A 19,008-nucleotide genomic window follows, 5' to 3' on the forward strand; every position below is an offset into this window, starting at 1 on the left:
CCATACCAAGGGACACTAGGACCCTAGACATACATCTGCTCAAAGCAGCAAATCTGCTTATCACCCTCCACTGGAAAAAAAAAAATATACATGACCTCCTGGGAACCCTAGTGTAACTTCATGAACACCAGTCAAACAGACCGATAGTGACACCCAGCTGGAGATAATATGAGACCTTGAACTACCAGCGAATCTATTTGAATATCAACACCCTTATTATTTTTGGTCTTCACTTCCCCTCTATGTCGACTACAAGTATTTCTGTTACTGAATGTGAACTTTGTACTAGACATTATGACTAAAGCAGCAATGTTATACACATTTTTGAAGTATCAATTGTTACATTTGCAAGAATTTTAAAATAAACAATTTCTAAAAAAAAAAGGAAAAAGGAAAAAAAGCCGAACAGACACTGCTTGATCCGTTTTAGGTCAGCTTTGGGATTTCTAGGTAGTCTCAGTAAAATCCATTCTGAGTTCTCCTTATAACCGGCAGAAAAAAAAAAAAAAAAAATATATATATATATATATATATATATATATATATCTGCGAGCGGTTCAACAGAACACTGCTTGCCGAGACTGGGAGCGACTCCTACCGCACTTCTTATGTGCATATTGGGAGGTGCCGCAGGAACTGCTTTGGACTATTATATGGGAGAAGATTACGAGGACCTCATCACAGTGCATTGGGATGGGGGAATGTGCTAAAACTCTGTGACCACATGGAACAGTTGGCTAAGTTGGTAAAAGAGAACCTCCAAGCTGACAAGGGGTGACAGAAAGTATGGTATGACCGGGGTACCCGACTGCGTAGTTTCCGTGTTGGACAAAAGATTAAACCGGTCTGACATGATTAATTACAGGCGGCATGGCAGGGTCCCTACAAGGTGGTGGAGCATATCTGCAATACCACCTATGTGGTAGCCAGCTGTGCAGATGAGAGAGTAAACTGCTCCTTCCACGTTAATATGCTTAAAGAGTACAAAAAAAGGAAGGACGATGTAACTGCAGTGTGCGCCCCAGCTTCTGAGGATCTAGACAGCCTCGCATTACCTGACTTGCTAGAGGGAGACTCCCAAGTTGACCTTATCGCTCAAGTCAAACTAGGAGACAAACTGACTGATAAAGAAATAGTTCAGGCCCACAAATTATTGAAAGCTAAACGAAAGACCTTCTCCCAAGACCCTGGGTACATCACCCTGGCTGTACACAACGTGGAAATCCCAGGACAAGCACCTATGAGGCAACCACCCCTACCACATTCTCGAGGCAGTCCGGTAAGAGATACGGAAGGATATACAGTAAATGCTGTGACTAGGAGTGATTGAGGCTTCAGACTTGGCTTGTAGTCCTAGTACCGAAGCGGGACGGAACAACACTCTTCTGCGTGGACTACAGGCGACTGAACGATCGGACTCTTACCAACTCTTATCCCATGCCCTGGAGGAACTATTTCATCATATAGCATGGGGACAGTATCTCGCCACAACAGACCTATGCAAGGGCTACTAGCAGATTCACCTGGCCGAGGAGGCTATCCCCAAGTCGGCATTCGTCACCCCGCTTGGCCTATTCCAATATCAGGTCATGCCGTTCTAGATGAAGAATGTCCCAGCCACCTTTCAACGTATGGTGGATAGGTTCCTCAATGGCTTCCAGGAATTTGCACGTGCGTACCTGGACAGCATAGCTATCAATTGTGACTCATAGGAGGAAGATTTCCCATGTAGGGAAGGTTATCGGCCGAATTAGAGCAGCTGGCTTAACTCTGAAGCCAGACAAGTGTCACATTGGTATGGCTGAAGTGCGGTATCTGGGACACAGAGTAGCTGGGAGACTTCTGCCCCTACCCGAGTGGCCACCACACACTGGATAACACAGTTCTACTTCACCCTTTACTAAGTCTTGGCTCGTGTTTTTTTTTAAATTCTTTATTTTATTTGTGCATGAAAAATCACATAAAGCACACAATGCCACAACAGCTAGAGCATGCAGAGCGTCATACATAGATTTACATTGGTTAGGCATTAAAACATAGCACAGTTTTATGGATTATTATCGCATGACAAAGAGTTATATCTAATAATATTATCAATAACAGCGTTAAACTAGGTTATCCAGGTTAGATTGTTATCAGCTATATATCAGAGAATTTACAACATTGAAAACAGGTTAGACTACAATGTTAAACCGGTGAGCTATAAAACCACCTGGTAAGCACGTTAATAGAGGTGAGATATCCCCAGCAGTACCTTTCTACATTAGTAAGCATGTTGGTAGCCTGGCTGTAATCAGGCTAAGTTAAGTAATGACATGCAATTAGCCGGCATAGATGTATCTGTGCCATGGAGTAATAAAACGAAAAAAAAAAAAAAAAAATAGATAATGCTGCTTCTATCTATAACAAGCTCGTGTTGGGATAAAGTCACCCTCACAGGCCAGCAGTATGCATAAGGGCTAGTACTCGTGTTCGCCAAGAGGGACAGTTAATGTCCAGGGTGTAGTAGCAGTTTGTGAGTACGTCTCTCAACAGTCATGCTGTCCCAGGGCCGGTCCGACCCTCAGCCTGTTCCCCGTCTGGGAGAGTGCAGCAGGTCTGTGCCAAGGTGCTGGTCATATCGGGTGTTGGGCATTGCATGATGGGTGACTACCTTCGGGTGGGCCCGCTGCGTCTCCGATTTCTCCGATGTAGGAGCCGCTTTAGAGGCTGTTGGCGGTCCCCGCTGTTTGGTAGGCATGTAAGGGGTACGGAGATGAGTGCACCCGCTTGTCAGCTCTGTGTCGGGACGCTTTGTGCGGCTTCCTCCTCCGCTTCCCCGCTTGTGTAGCGCCAGCTTTCCGCCCTGGCTGTGGTGGTTTGTCCCCGTTCTGTGGAGGGCTTGTTGCAGCCGTGGGTCTTGTTTGGCTCTGTTTAGCTTGTTCCCAGTATTGCTCCCAAAAGCGTTCAAATGCCAGGGCAATGGGATCCCTGGAGTCTGGGACAAACTTGGTCACGTGTTGGCGGCCATCTTTGCCCACTCCAAGCCGCACTCTTGCTGGGCTCATGTTTGGGTGAGACAGCTATACTCTGTGCAAGAGAGCTTAATCACTAGGACCCTGTTACAGGTTAGGAAAGTTTGGATAGACCCCAGCCAAGCTGCAGCGGGTAGGGGCTATAGCACTACTGGTGTCCCAGTGATAGCTAGGAAGCAAGCTTGGCAGAGGTGCCCAGTCAGGGTACCATGCAGTCCATCAAAGTGTGTCCAGGATTGTGTGTCCATGAATGGAGACCCCATGCTGGGGGTCTGTGTATAAATTCTGTGTGCCTTGCCTGAATAAACCAGATCTACTCCCAGCACTGGCGTACATACCGCGGTCGCAGGGGTTGCAGCTGCGACTGGGCCCGGCCCACCAGGGGGCCCGGCCACCTAGCGACTCGGTATGTACGCCAGTGTGGGCAGACTCTTCTACTGGGGGGACAAGGAGCTGGCCACATCAGGGCCCCCGAGGCCGGCCCTGGTGTTACCGGGCGCGCGCGCGAGGGAGCACTCTCCCCTGAGCGCTCTCTGATCAGCTCCCTTGCGCGCCCCGCACTTATGCTGCAGCCGGAATATGAAGTTATATTCTGGCTCCGGCATCAGTAAAAATGTGCGAGGGAGCTGGGCAGAGAGCGCTCAGGGGACAGTGTTCCCTCACGAGCCAGCAGGACCGGCCGCCGGGCAGCCCCTGGACTGGACTGGAAAGGGAGGCTGCGGGATTAAATCTGAAAAAAAAAACACACAAAAAACGTGTGTATGTGTGTTAGTGCTACAGTGTGTGTGTGTGTGTGTGTGTTAGTGCACATTTTTGTGCCAGTGTGTGTGTTACTGTGTCTGCTAGTGAGTGTCAGTGAGTGTGTTAGTTTTTGTTTGCGTGTGTTACTGTGTGTTAGTTGTGTGTGTCTGTTATTGAGTGTGTGTCTGTTAGTGAGTGTCAGTGTGTGTGTCTGTGTGTGAGTGAGTGTGTGTGTCTGTTACTGAGTGTGCTAGTTTGTGTGTGTCTGTTAGTGAGTCTGTTAGTGAGTCTAGTGAGTCTTAGGTTAGTGAGTCTAGTGAGTCTTAGGTGTCTTAGTGAGTGTGTGTTTGTCAGTGAGAGTGTGTGTTTTATAAGTGAGTGTGTATGTGTCTCTGTCTGTCACTGAGTGTGTCTTTGGCAGTAAATTTGTGTGTCTGTTAGCTAGTGTGTATGCGTCTGTTCGTGAGAGTGTGTGTGTGTTTTAAACCCCTTAAGCACTTACCTTTCTCCAGCGCCGGACTCCCTTGGCGCTGGGGATCCCTCCGCCCCGACCTGCCTCTCAGCTCCCAATGCGCATGCGTGGCAAGAGCCGCGCGCGCATTCAAACCGCCCATAGAAAAGCATTACTCAATGCTTTCCTATGGACGTCGAGCGTCTTCTCACTGTGATTTTCACAGGGAGAATCGCGGAAGCGCCTCTAGCCGCTGTCAGTGACACAGCCACTAGAGGCTGGATTAACCATCAGTGAAACATAGCAGTTTCTCTGAAACTGCTATGTATTCAGCTGCAGGGTTAAACTAGAGGGCCCTGGAACCCAGACCACTTCATTGAGCTGAAGTGATCTGGGTGTCTAAAGTGGTCCTTTAAGTGTATGTGTATCTGCATACACTTGCGTACATACCGCGGTCGCAGCCCTGCAGCCCTGCAACCCGGAGCCTGCCGCCATCTGTTGCCCGCGCAGAGTAAGTGCGGGGGGAAGGGCACGGATCAATTTTAGCACCGGGGCCCCATGGGTCGTGTGTACGCCACTGACTCCCAGCATTACGTTTAGACAAATGTATTTGTGGAAAGCTGTACTAGCTAATACAACGGGAAAGGGAATCCATGAAGGTGATACCCTGGTGGTCCGCCACACAGATCAACATGTTAGCTCCTAATTTGGTGCTAAAATCAGGACAATTTTTGCTGTCATGTTTTTATCATGATTTGAAATAGCATTGAAATGTTTTTGATGTTTTGGAAAAAAGTCCCTAGAGTGCGGAACTCATTGCTGTTGTTTACTGTGCCAGACCTACACCAGGCTTCATAAAGGATTTCCTGGAGAACACAGTGTGTGTGTTTTAATATAACTGGTCTTAGTTGTTGTTAGAGGGTAAACATAGATATATAACATACAATTATGTAATTATGTAATTTAAAAATTGCCACGACTAAGAGCTCTTCTGCTATGATCTTACTACATCCTACCTGAGCTACCTGTCTGAACAAACGAGGATCAAAATCCCTTTTCTCTGTTTCTTTACGACACGAGCTTCAACCCACCTTGATAACACTGGCCCCTTCCCTTTCTTGCATAAGAGTGAGAAAGAAAACCTTGGAATATATTCTTTTAATAGTTATCACAGTAATGTTTGTGGAGAACATCAGGCTCATCCCAAAGGAGATGTGTCAGCTTTCACCGGCTCTGCTAGATCGTGACAACCCTCGGGACCCATGGAGCTGCTAATGAATTCTTGGTTAGATAGTTTAGTACATTCCACGATAGATGGCATCGACCTCCGTCCTCTTATTTTACCTAAATGTATTCGTTTTATCCATTCGGAAACACAGTGTGAGAGCAGAGTGTGAAAAGATGGAGTAGGGACAGTGGAGGGTGTGTCATAAGACTGTATCCAATCAGAGCGTGGTTAGATCAGCCAATAAGATGCTAGCTGGAGATGTATAATTTGGAGGCTGCTGCGGGCGCGTATTATTGCTTGATCTTCATAGAGAATAGTGACCATGTCTGAAGCCGCCCCAGCTCCCGCCGCCGCACCTGCGGTAGAAAGCGCCTCCAAGAAGAAGCAGCCCAAGAAAGCAGCCGGTGTCAAGAAAGCCGCTAAGCCCTCCGGTCCTAGCGTGTCCGAGCTCATTGTCAAAGCTGTGTCCGCTTCTAAAGAGCGCAGCGGGGTGTCCCTGGCAGCTCTGAAGAAGGCTTTGGCTGCTTCTGGTTATGATGTGGAAAAGAATAACAGCCGCCTCAAGCTGGCTCTCAAGGGCTTGGTGACTAAAAGCACTCTCGTCCAGGTCAAAGGAAGCGGAGCTTCCGGCTCCTTCAAGCTCAACAAAAAGCAGGCGGAGAGCAAGGACAAGGCTACCAAGAAAAAGGCACCGGCTAAAGTCAAGAAGCCTGCCCCGAAGAAAGCCACCAAGTCTCCAGCCAAACCTAAGAAGGTAGCTGCAAAGAGCCCGAAAAAGGCCAAAAAGCCGGCCGCCTCCGCTAAAAAGGCCACCAAAAGTCCGAAGAAAGTCAAAGCCGCCAAGCCCAAGAAGGTAGTGAAAAGCCCGGCTAAGAAGACCGTGAAGAGCCCTGCCAAAAAGGCAGCCAAACCCAAAGCCGCAAAGAGTCCTGCAAAGGCTAAAAAGGCAGCTCCCAAAAAGAAATAAGCCTTGCTCGCATTTAATTTTATTTTCCAAACCCCAAAGGCTCTTGTAAGAGCCACCACATTCTCATTTCAGAGCTATATATCAGTGATGGCAACGTGTTTGTTTTGGTGTCATGTCACACATATCGTTCCCCCTCCATCCCTCATTCTAAAGTCAGGAATAACCTAATGAATCCTGTAATCCCAGCATCTAGTGCTCGAAAAGATTACACAGGAATGTATCTTGTCGGTGTGGCTAAGTCCCCGTATACCAGTGCTACACTTGAGCGTTGATTTTTTTTATTTTTTTTTGGCTTAGAAATTCCCTCCGTTCTAAGATACTGAGGGTGTTTCTTCATTAAATTGCGAAAGGCCAGTTTTAGTGAGAAACGCATATAATATATAGAATATCACACAGTGTCCTTCCAGACTAGATTTAATGTTATTGCCTTTTTCAGTAAGATAATAAAGCAGAACATATTTTAGGGATTGCGATTTTGTACATGGTGATAATAAAAGGGACTGTCCTCGTCCTCTCTCCACGTGTGAAACGGGCGCTTATTTCGATATTCAAAGAGTGATAAAGCCCAAGAAATGATACCTTGTGCAGTAGCTAAGCCGACTATCAAAGAAACACTAAAGACATGATAAAATGATTATACTTCAAAAGACTTCACGATTGTGAAATCTTTTGAAGCATAAACAGCTTTGGTTTTAAAAGCCAGAACCATTTCGAGCACGGAAGGAGAGGGTTAAGCATATTATTGAGAGGAAAAAAAAAAGTGAAGGGGCGTGTTTAAAACGCCCGCCTCCTTTGCTGCAGGTCCCCATACGGTCCGTCCGAGGAGTATATAAGGAAGAGCTTTGCACAGCATCTCATATCGTTCGTGCAGAAAGAAGAGCAGAACCATGTCTGGCAGAGGCAAAGGAGGAAAGGGTCTCGGAAAAGGTGGCGCTAAGCGTCACAGGAAGGTTCTTCGTGACAACATCCAGGGCATTACCAAGCCTGCAATTCGTCGCCTTGCTCGCAGGGGAGGCGTGAAGCGTATTTCCGGCCTCATCTATGAGGAGACTCGCGGGGTGCTGAAGGTATTCCTGGAGAACGTCATCCGGGACGCCGTCACTTACACCGAGCATGCCAAGAGGAAGACTGTCACCGCCATGGACGTAGTTTATGCTCTTAAGCGCCAGGGCCGCACTCTCTATGGCTTCGGAGGTTAAAACTCGGGCTTGACTTTACCGCACACCCCATTAACCCAAAGGCCCTTTTCAGGGCCACCCACTTTTTCACTAAAAGACTGAACCTAATCACTTTAACCCCTTCCACACCTGATAAATTGCCTGCTATCTACATAGATACACCGAGAAGGAGATAGTAGTAGAGGCTGCTCCCAAACATCTAGACGGGAAAGGTTGCTAAACACTGTATTTGTAGACCGCATTTTTGAACCATCGGAGGATTTGGAGCCGCCTTCTGTTAATGGTAGGGGATGTAAAAAAATATGAGCAAGTACGTACACACACACTGTCAAGAAAGCTCTGGTTTTGGTGTATTGTTACTGTTGCCTACATTTAATACATGCTTGCAGCCACTTAAATAGAAACATTGTTACTAGCTTTGCATATGCACTCCTGTGTTAACTATGTATTCTCCTCTAAGCGAAAAAGTAGTCTTTTTCCTGCTGCCTCTCCACACGATGGATTCTAAATAGTGAAGTTATTGTAAAATCGCCAGTGAAATAGACCAGCAGAGATGATGGCTACATCGTTGCCTGACGTGAAAATGGGATATGTGGGGACATTTGAGCATTGTAGTGTGTGGGCTCCGTAGCTAGCCCGCTCAAAGTCACAGGCTAAAAGACACGTTTTTATGAATGTGTTGGAGCTCGTTCGAGTGCAGATTTGGTGGCTCTTAAAAGAGCCTTTGTGTTTTGTGTTAGCAGGTTTCAACTTAAGCACGTTCGCCTCGGATCCTACGAGCCAGCTGGATGTCTTTGGGCATGATTGTGACCCTCTTAGCGTGGATGGCGCACAAGTTGGTATCCTCAAAAAGACCAACCAGGTAAGCCTCGCTAGCCTCTTGCAGAGCCATGACAGCAGAGCTCTGGAAGCGCAGATCAGTCTTGAAATCCTGAGCGATCTCACGGACAAGGCGCTGGAAGGGCAGCTTGCGGATGAGCAGCTCGGTGGACTTCTGATAACGGCGGATCTCCCTGAGAGCCACAGTTCCTGGACGGTAACGGTGAGGCTTTTTCACTCCCCCGGTAGCTGGGGCGCTCTTTCTAGCAGCTTTGGTGGCTAGCTGCTTGCGGGGAGCCTTGCCTCCGGTCGACTTACGGGCTGTCTGCTTAGTTCTGGCCATTGTAGCAAAACGAAAGGGAATGAACGCTGCTCGCTGTAGCCTGGGCTTTATAGCCGATACGGCGTTTTCATTGGTTCATCAAGTGGGTGGTATGTTCTGATTGGCTGAAAACAAATAGTAAACCATTTCAAAATACCCGCTCAAATCAACTGCTTCTCATCCCCTCCCCCACATTCAAAATGCCCGCTCAAATCAACTGCTTCATCCCCTCCCCCCTCCTCCATCTATTGAGACCACGCGCCCAAAGAAGGGATCTAAGCCTTTAGTGACCCTTCCTGTCCTGACAGCATTTATTATAGACGCTACTAGTTGAAAGGAATGGCAGTGGGCAGTAATGGACGTATTCCTCCCAACATACTTATTAATAGCTGTATAGGCTTTATCGAGGGGGAGGGGTGCATGGGACATTGACCTCTTACACATGCAGAAAGGCCGCTTCTTTCGATGGGATAGAAGCCACGTCTGATAAAGGACTTTCACTCACAGGACGCTCAGTAGCCATACAAATGAGCTCCAGGAGACAGAGCAGCAGGAAATGTTACAAAGCATCCACTTATTGAAACAATGTTTTCAGCCGAGAGGCCAGGCTATTAAGGCTGCGTTAACTCATCCAGCAGCACAGACAACAGAGCTGTAGCGCCGCTAGGATTTGAACGCTCATAGTAGGTTTCACCCGGCATGTCCTCCAGACAGCGGGAGAGGGGGGAATCCTGAGAGTGAGCGACATGTAGAGATGCCCCGCTTAACAAAAGAGGACCTGTACACTATATACACTTGCCCCAATTGGTATTAATTTGCTGCTGCGTTTATCATAGACATGCATGGCAGCCATTGATTTTAACTAGTTCTATAGCTGGAATGTTGGACAGGATATGGACTGCAAATGGGACTCAGTCAGTGCTGTGACAGAAGCGCCCTAATATTTTAGCTTGCTTATGAGCTGCCAGCGTGGTGTGTGTGTGTGTGTGTGTGTGTGTGTGTGTGTGTATAGATACAGGGAACGGTTTGCGCGCAGCAGAACAATTAATCGGCTCTTTGTGGAGAACGTGGGTGGCTCTTAAAAGAGCCTTTGTGTTTGGTAGGTGAGGGAGGCAGGTGCAGCAGCTGTCCGCTTTACTTGCTCTTGGGCTTGTGGCTCTCGGTCTTCTTGGGCAGCAGCACAGCCTGGATGTTAGGCAGGACACCTCCCTGGGCGATAGTCACTCCTCCCAGCAGTTTGTTGAGCTCTTCATCGTTACGGACAGCGAGCTGGAGATGGCGGGGAATGATGCGGGTCTTTTTGTTGTCTCTAGCGGCATTCCCTGCCAGCTCCAGAATCTCAGCGGTCAGGTACTCCAGCACTGCAGCCAGATAGACGGGGGCACCGGCTCCCACACGCTCTGCATAATTGCCCTTCCTCAGCAAACGGTGGACTCTGCCGACTGGGAACTGAAGTCCCGCTCGGGATGAGCGAGTCTTCGCCTTTGCACGGGTCTTTCCACCTTGCTTTCCGCGGCCAGACATGTTTGTTCTTGATTGAATGCAAGAAGATGAAAACTCCTCCCCTACCACAGGCTATTTATAAACACACTCTGCTCTGTGATTGGATGACTTTACAAGCAGCCAATTAGAGACACGTTATACAGGGAACCAATCTATTGCTGGAGCTAGTGTTAAACAGCCGCTTCCTTACGTCATCTGACTTTAGCAACCAATCGCAGGAAGGGAAGCGGAAGGGCCTCATTTACATGGTCCGCCTATAAATAGAACCGCCGGAGCAAGCAGCTTGCTATTCGCTCGCGAGCTAACAGCGTTAATCATGCCTGATCCAGCAAAGTCCGCACCAGCCCCCAAGAAAGGCTCCAAAAAAGCCGTCACCAAGACTCAGAAGAAAGATGGCAAGAAGCGTAGAAAGAGCAGGAAGGAGAGCTATGCCATCTACGTGTACAAGGTGCTGAAGCAGGTCCATCCCGACACCGGCATCTCCTCCAAGGCAATGGGGATCATGAACTCCTTTGTCAATGATATCTTTGAGCGCATCGCAGGAGAAGCTTCTCGCCTGGCTCACTACAACAAGCGCTCCACCATCACCTCCCGGGAGATCCAGACTGCCGTGCGCCTGCTACTACCCGGAGAGCTGGCAAAGCACGCCGTGTCTGAGGGCACCAAGGCTGTCACAAAGTACACCAGCGCCAAGTAAATGTCCGCCTCCCTGACCACCCGCTAACACAAAGGCTCTTTTAAGAGCCACCCACACTGTCTCTCTCAGAGCTGGCATCACACCCATGCATCAACTCTACAGCTTACTTGCTGCCCACCACAAGCTCACGCAAACGTGTAGCTTTCCTTTCACTTAACCCTTTCCATGCTGTCCTGTAACTCTGAAGATCTCGAGCTGCTCGTGTTTGCACATTTTAGACACTTGTATCACTCACATGCTGATTTAGCCACCTAATGCTCAGTTTGCTCCGCTCTATTACTTTAAAGTCTACCTAGATACCGGACTTGATCTTAGAAGATATTCGTTGGGCGGCTGTATATCTAGTAACTGTAGATTAGGGACAGGCTTCTTATTCAGGGTAGCGCTTGAAGTCACATTAGGGATATTATAAAAGCTGCTACTGTAGGAGATCTTATACCTAATACTTTACCAAATGGCTACATGGCCAGGGATTTCACTCGATAAGTGTATCCGTTTCTTTCTCTTTTGTTATAGCCTATTGAAACAATGTTTCACTTCATCCTGATACTGTCTATTACTATGTTGCAACTCATGGAAGCCTAGTATGTGGTTCTAGCGTCTTTTTGCTCACGCTAGTATTTTACTAGACTTTAAAAGGTCTTTTTGACATATATACCTCAAAACAGCTAGTGTGCAATATCTAGCCTACCTACCCTATTTTCTATCATTTCCACTAGTTATGGGGAATGTGCGCAGGCTTACTTTGGAACATTTAGCAGGCTTTTCCCTTTATTGCACATTGGATATGTACGGATTTATTTTTGTAATTGTCTTTATTTTGTGTAAGTCTTGATATTGGTGACTTCTTTTGGGGTATCCCACCCCTTTAGCTTTATTCTTATTAAAGGTTTAGTTGTATCCATTTGTTCAGCCAACCCCCGACTGAATTAGATACCTGTCCTTAGAAAGTATCTACATTAGTCCACATACGATTGTTCATTACTTTTTGGATACATGGAAATCCTCCTTTTTTTTTTTTTTTTTTTGATTTGGTGTTTGCCAGTAAAGAACAATTTAGACCATTGAGGCTTCATCTAAATATCAGCATGATGATTTCAGTGTCTGCAGACATGTTGAGCTTATTAAAGACAATCTGATAAGCCTGTTTTGATCTTAAAGACATAAGCATTTTATTTTTTTTGTAACTTGCCTTTTTTTCCTGTTTATTGCGCCAACACATTATACACTTTCTCACCAGATGTGCCTGTATACACTCAAACAGCGTTTTCCAATTGGTTTTCTGCAGGAACCTATGGTCCAGCGAGAACAAAACTGGAGTTCTGTAGTGATTTGCCCATTGGGTAGCCCATACACTTAAAGAAACCTGATGGGCATTGCTGCAGAGGGACTCGGTAAGCACTGTTTAATTGCCCAACGGAATCCCTGTAGCATGAGATGCTGGGAAGTGACTGACTATCATTACCTCCCAGCTTCAAATAGAAAATGCTGCACTGGAGGGAGAGAGACCGCAGTCGGCACTGAGCAGCGATTTAGGCGGCTGCCTAAGGCCTAACTCGCCATCGGGCAGGCATACTGTGTCAGGTACAAGGACCCCACACCTTGCCCGGTATGCTGCTGGTTGCGAGGTCCCTCCACTCTGTCCTGAGAAGCAGAAAGCCAGCACAGTCTGCAGCTCCGCTGACTATGCAGTGTCTCGCGATCTCTGGCCAATCAGACCGTCGCCGCGGGATACCACTTCAATGCTCTGACTTCTGGATATTGTGAGGCACTGCACAATCTGCAGCTCACACCTGGTGGAGTTGCAGACTGTGCAGTCTCTCAGGGCAAATTGTAGAGAGAGCTTACTGGAGCACCAGGGATCAAAGACACCAGGGGCCACCAGTTGCAATCCCCTCCCTCACTTTCACACCACTGTGCAACCCGCTCCCTTACTGTGTCACCCCGTCTCTCCCTCAGGCACTCTACCACCGTTCAACCTCTACCACCGTGAGGTTGGAGTGCCTCGTGTCGCCTGCTGCGTTCAGATAGCTGGGGTGGTGATTGATGCCACAGTCTGTTCCCCCAGTGGGGACCGGGATAACCCCCACCGGTCCAGAGGGGGGGGGGGGGGGTAGGAGACCTGTAGAGACGCTTGGTGTGTCTGGCGTCGGGGTGAGCGGCCGTCTCTCCCCGGCTCCAACTTTAGTAGGCCGCACTCGGCGTTTCGGTTTCCCTGCCTCGACGGGTTTCAGAGGGGTGTCCTTCGGTTCCGCAGTGCATTCCCAGCACGGGTAGCACAACCCGGTGAGTCTGCGGTCAGTGTAGCCGTTGAGTTTGACCCAAATTTGGCCCGTCAGGCGAGAGCTCGTGGTGCCCACGTCTGTACTGCTTGGCGGTCAGGCTCCGCCCCCTGGGTACGGATTTTTATTTAGCTTTCGGGTATTCACCTTTTTTCTCTACTCGCTGACACATATCAAAGGTTTGGCTATATCCCTGTATGATCCGATGATTCGCTTTCCAAATGCCTAATTGCCCTGCAAGGGGAATATCATGGCTGAGCTTCAAAATGCCCATTTGGTATAGTAGTCTTTGTGCCCTTAACGTAATCCTCTAGTTTGTTTGTTTGTCCGGTAGGTTTCCGGGGTTATATTGTATTGAACCATTCATTTCTCCTTGACCTTCTCGTATAGATGCATTTCTGATACTGCTCGATATGCCTCTGCCGGACAATTTGCTAGTTAAAATAGGTGCCCGGTTGTTTGTTGAAACACTTGAATCCACAGACAAAAACAACCTAGACCTCACCACATATAAAACACTTTTGGATAAACGCTCAGAGCTAGCCACCCTTTATGGAACACAAATCAAGAAAAGTCTTCTTCTTACCAGACACCGGTACTATACCCAAGGGGGCAAAGGGGGACGACTATCAGCGCAAGCTCTAAAAACACAAAGACAAACCACATTTATCTCATCCATACAGACTCCACAAGGGACCAAGTCAAATCTGATGGCGGACATCATGCTAGCCTTCCAGGAGTTTTACCACAAACTTTACAACTTGAGGGACTCTCCCCCCAGATGTTACTGACATAAGAGCCTTCCTCAAACAAAGGATCGCCAAGACAATCCCACCCAACATACAACAAAGACTTGACTCTCCCACAACTAAAGAGGAGTTAGAAGTAGTGATACACTCCCTCCCACTAGGAAAGAGCCCGGGCCCAGATGTCTTCACGGCCAAATACTACAAGAGCTTTTCCATCCAGCTCATACCCCCACTCCTAGACGCACTCAACTCCCTACTTAAAGACAATTCCATACCCCCACAGGCATCGGAAGCCACTATTGCACTCTACCCAAACCAGGTAAAGATTTGACCCAATGTGGGAGTTATTGGCCTATCTCACTTAAAAATATTGATTTAAAAAATGTTCACTAAAACACTAGCTAACCGCCTACGCCTCAAGCTCCCAGAGCTAATTCACCCAGACCAGGCTGGATTTATACAAGGCCGAGAAGCTAAAAAATAATATCACCAAACTCATTAATCTCATGCATCACTCTGAACACACAAACACCCAGACACTGTTACTCTCCAGAGATGCCGAAAAGGCTTTCAACAGGGTGGACTGGTCCCTGATGCTTGCCACCCTGGAACAGATGGGCTTTGGCCCAAACTGGCTAAGGTGGATGGGAGCTATATACTCCAGACCAACGGCTAGGCTACTCGTGAACGGCCAACTCTCACTCCCAGTACCCATCTCCAATAGCACCCCTCTTTGTTTCGTCCTGGTCCTGGAGCCATTCCTCCAGGGAGTTAGAGAAAATCCTAACATCAAGGGTTTCAAATTTGGATGGGCAGAACACAAAATATCAGCATTTGCAGATGACATGCTATTCACGGTCTCCGAACCCAGCTCCTCACTCCCTCATATACTGGAGGAGATGTCTCTCTATAGCAAAGTGTTCACCTTTCATGCCACTCTAGGTAAATGTGAACTCCTCCCACTGAAAGTACTAAACTCGACCAAAACACATCTACAATCAAACTTCCCATTCTCCTGGGGAACAGAGCATATAACATATCTGGGGGTAGCACTACCATCCGTTATCTCACGACTATATGAAACCACCCCCCACCCCCCTGCTAATCCAAGCTAGAACTAAAGATCTTACTAAATGGCACACTTCGCAGTTCAGCTGGTTTTGCAGGATAAATATCCTGAAAATTAGTATTCTCCCAAGAATATTATACTTGCTGCAAGTTCTCCCGATCACTCTACCCACAACCTTCTTTGCTGCCATACAAAAACTATTTACGACATTTATTTGGTCCCACAAACGCCCCAGGCTAGCCTATCAGCTGCTCACAAGATCAAAGACGGAGGGGGGTCTGGGGCTGCCAGATGTGGAACGATACCACAGTGCAGTACTATTGGCCAGGATTTATGACTGGACAGGCAAGAACACGACCAAACAATGGGTAGATGTAGAGAATAACATCTTCCGTGTCCCCATACACACAATACCATGGCACAACTCTGGCCAATCCTTCCTTATGCACAAACAACACCCGACCATTACTCCGACACTGAGAATGTGGTCACACATGAGTCATTGGCGGCGGACATATCACCATACCCATCACCGCTATATCCACTGACTCACAATCCGCTCTTCAAGCCTGGTGAATCGGGAGCGGCATACAGATAATATCATACCACAGCATACCTACCTTCACGAGACCTCCTTGACAATGAGGGAGTTAGGCCCCTGTCGTCCCTACACCCGCAGGGAACTCCCACGACCCTTCAAAAATTTCTCTACGATCAACTCATTCACTTTTTGCGGACCAACAAATACCCCCAACAAGGTCACCGAGCACTGACCAAATTCGAACTTACGTGCACCCAATGCACACTCAAAAAGAAACAGGTCAAAACCACATATGCCTACTACAGGACACTAGCCAACCAATCAACCTACTCTACAAAAAACACTGGGAACAAGAACTGCACTTATCTTTCGCAGATAATGACTGGAAGCAAATATTCCTCCTGACACAAAAATCATCCACCAGCTTAGCGACACAAGAAAGTAACTATAAGAAGATAGCTAGATGGCACTACACCCCATCCAAACTCAAACGGGCATTCCCAGGCACGTCCAATAACTGCTGTAGATGACTAGAGGCCATTGGGGACACGGCTCACATCTGGTGGTCATGCACGGTGAACCAAAAGTTCTGGTCACGGATCTCCAGTCTCATACACCTCATAACGGGAACCACCATACCCTACCCACCTTAAACACTCCTATATCTTATATTGCCTCCCTCCATACCAAGGGACACTAGGACCCTAGACATACATCTGCTCAAAGCAGCAAATCTGCTTATCACCCTCCACTGGAAAAAAAAATATATACATGACCTCCTGGGAACCCTAGTGTAACTTCATGAACACCAGTCAAACAGACCGATAGTGACACCCAGCTGGAGATAATATGAGACCTTGAACTACCAGCGAATCTATTTGAATATCAACACCCTTATTATTTTTGGTCTTCACTTCCCCTCTATGTCGACTACAAGTATTTCTGTTACTGAATGTGAACTTTGTACTAGACATTATGACTAAAGCAGCAATGTTATACACATTTTTGAAGTATCAATTGTTACATTTGCAAGAATTTTAAAATAAACAATTTCTAAAAAAAAAAGGAAAAAGGAAAAAAAGCCGAACAGACACTGCTTGATCCGTTTTAGGTCAGCTTTGGGATTTCTAGGTAGTCTCAGTAAAATCCATTCTGAGTTCTCCTTATAACCGGCAGAAAAAAAAAAATATATATATATATATATATATCTGCGAGCGGTTCAACAGAACACTGCTTGCCGAGACTGGGAGCGACTCCTACCGCACTTCTTATGTGCATATTGGGAGGTACCGCAGGAACTGCTTTGGACTATTATATGGGAGAAGATTACGAGGACCTCATCACAGTGCATTGGGATGGGGGAATGTGCTAAAACTCTGTGACCACATGGAACAGTTGGCTAAGTTGGTAAAAGAGAACCTCCAAGCTGACAAGGGGTGACAGAAAGTATGGTATGACCGGGGTACCCGACTGCGTAGTTTCCGTGTTGGACAAAAGATTAAACCGGTCTGACATGATTAATTACAGGCGGCATGGCAGGGTCCCTACAAGGTGGTGGAGCATATCTGCAATACCACCTATGTGGTAGCCAGCTGTGCAGATGAGAGAGTAAACTGCTCCTTCCACGTTAATATGCTTAAAGAGTACAAAAAAAGGAAGGACGATGTAACTGCAGTGTGCGCCCCAGCTTCTGAGGATCTAGACAGCCTCGCATTACCTGACTTGCTAGAGGGAGACTCCCAAGTTGACCTTATCGCTCAAGTCAAACTAGGAGACAAACTGACTGATAAAGAAATAGTTCAGGCCCACAAATTATTGAAAGCTAAACGAAAGACCTTCTCCCAAGACCCTGGGTACATCACCCTGGCTGTACACAACGTGGAAATCCCAGGACAAGCACCTATGAGGCAACCACCCCTACCACATTCTCGAGGCAGTCCGGTAAGAGATACGGAAGGATATACAGTAAATGCTGTGACTAGGAGTGATTGAGGCTTCAGACTTGGCTTGTAGTCCTAGTACCGAAGCGGGACGGAACAACACTCTTCTGCGTGGACTACAGGCGACTGAACGATCGGACTCTTACCAACTCTTATCCCATGCCCTGGAGGAACTATTTCATCATATAGCATGGGGACAGTATCTCGCCACAACAGACCTATGCAAGGGCTACTAGCAGATTCACCTGGCCGAGGAGGCTATCCCCAAGTCGGCATTCGTCACCCCGCTTGGCCTATTCCAATATCAGGTCATGCCGTTCTAGATGAAGAATGTCCCAGCCACCTTTCAACGTATGGTGGATAGGTTCCTCAATGGCTTCCAGGAATTTGCACGTGCGTACCTGGACAGCATAGCTATCAATTGTGACTCATAGGAGGAAGATTTCCCATGTAGGGAAGGTTATCGGCCGAATTAGAGCAGCTGGCTTAACTCTGAAGCCAGACAAGTGTCACATTGGTATGGCTGAAGTGCGGTATCTGGGACACAGAGTAGCTGGGAGACTTCTGCCCCTACCCGAGTGGCCACCACACACTGGATAACACAGTTCTACTTCACCCTTTACTAAGTCTTGGCTCGTGTTTTTTTTTAAATTCTTTATTTTATTTGTGCATGAAAAATCACATAAAGCACACAATGCCACAACAGCTAGAGCATGCAGAGCGTCATACATAGATTTACATTGGTTAGGCATTAAAACATAGCACAGTTTTATGGATTATTATCGCATGACAAAGAGTTATATCTAATAATATTATCAATAACAGCGTTAAACTAGGTTATCCAGGTTAGATTGTTATCAGCTATATATATATCAGAGAATTTACAACATTGAAAACAGGTTAGACTACAATGTTAAACCGGTGAGCTATAAAACCACCTGGTAAGCACGTTAATAGAGGTGAGATATCCCCAGCAGTACCTTTCTACATTAGTAAGCATGTTGGTAGCCTGGCTGTAATCAGGCTAAGTTAAGTAATGACATGCAATTAGCCGGCATAGATGTATCTGTGCCATGGAGTAATAAAACGAAAAAAAAAAAAAACAAATAGATAATGCTGCTTCTATCTATAACAAGCTCGTGTTGGGATAAAGTCACCCTCACAGGCCAGCAGTATGCATAAGGGCTAGTACTCGTGTTCGCCAAGAGGGACAGTTAATGTCCAGGGTGTAGTAGCAGTTTGTGAGTACGTCTCTCAACAGTCATGCTGTCCCAGGGCCGGTCCGACCCTCAGCCTGTTCCCCGTCTGGGAGAGTGCAGCAGGTCTGTGCCAAGGTGCTGGTCATATCGGGTGTTGGGCAGTGCATGATGGGTGACTACCTTCGGGTGGGCCCGCTGCGTCTCCGATTTCTCCGATGTAGGAGCCGCTTTAGAGGCTGTTGGCGGTCCCCGCTGTTTGGTAGGCATGTAAGGGGTACGGATATGAGTGCACCCGCTTGTCAGCTCTG

At 47.3% G+C, this 19,008-nt stretch overlaps 2 protein-coding genes across 2 annotated transcripts; one reads left to right on the forward strand and one right to left on the reverse strand.

The window, feature by feature from the left end:
• The first annotated feature begins 5,756 nt into the window (after positions 1-5,756).
• Positions 5,757-6,401, forward strand: LOC134584760 (histone H1B-like). The gene has a single exon (XM_063440589.1). It carries the CDS (start codon positions 5,757-5,759, stop codon positions 6,399-6,401), a length of 645 nt encoding a protein of 214 aa, XP_063296659.1.
• Positions 6,402-8,330: 1,929 nt separating this feature from the next.
• Positions 8,331-8,741, reverse strand: LOC134584816 (histone H3). Its single transcript, XM_063440638.1, has one exon. It carries the CDS (start codon positions 8,739-8,741, stop codon positions 8,331-8,333), a length of 411 nt encoding a protein of 136 aa, XP_063296708.1.
• Positions 8,742-19,008: the final 10,267 nt, after the last annotated feature.

This window comes from Pelobates fuscus, unplaced genomic scaffold, assembly GCF_036172605.1.
Source record: "Pelobates fuscus isolate aPelFus1 unplaced genomic scaffold, aPelFus1.pri scaffold_24, whole genome shotgun sequence".
NCBI classification, from domain to species: domain Eukaryota; kingdom Metazoa; phylum Chordata; class Amphibia; order Anura; family Pelobatidae; genus Pelobates; species Pelobates fuscus.

Coding starts and splice junctions, on each gene's coding strand:
- LOC134584760 (XM_063440589.1), top strand. CDS start 5,757: ATGTCTGAAGCCGCCCCAGCTCCCGCCGCCGCACCTGCGGTAGAAAGC.
- LOC134584816 (XM_063440638.1), bottom strand. CDS start 8,741: ATGGCCAGAACTAAGCAGACAGCCCGTAAGTCGACCGGAGGCAAGGCT.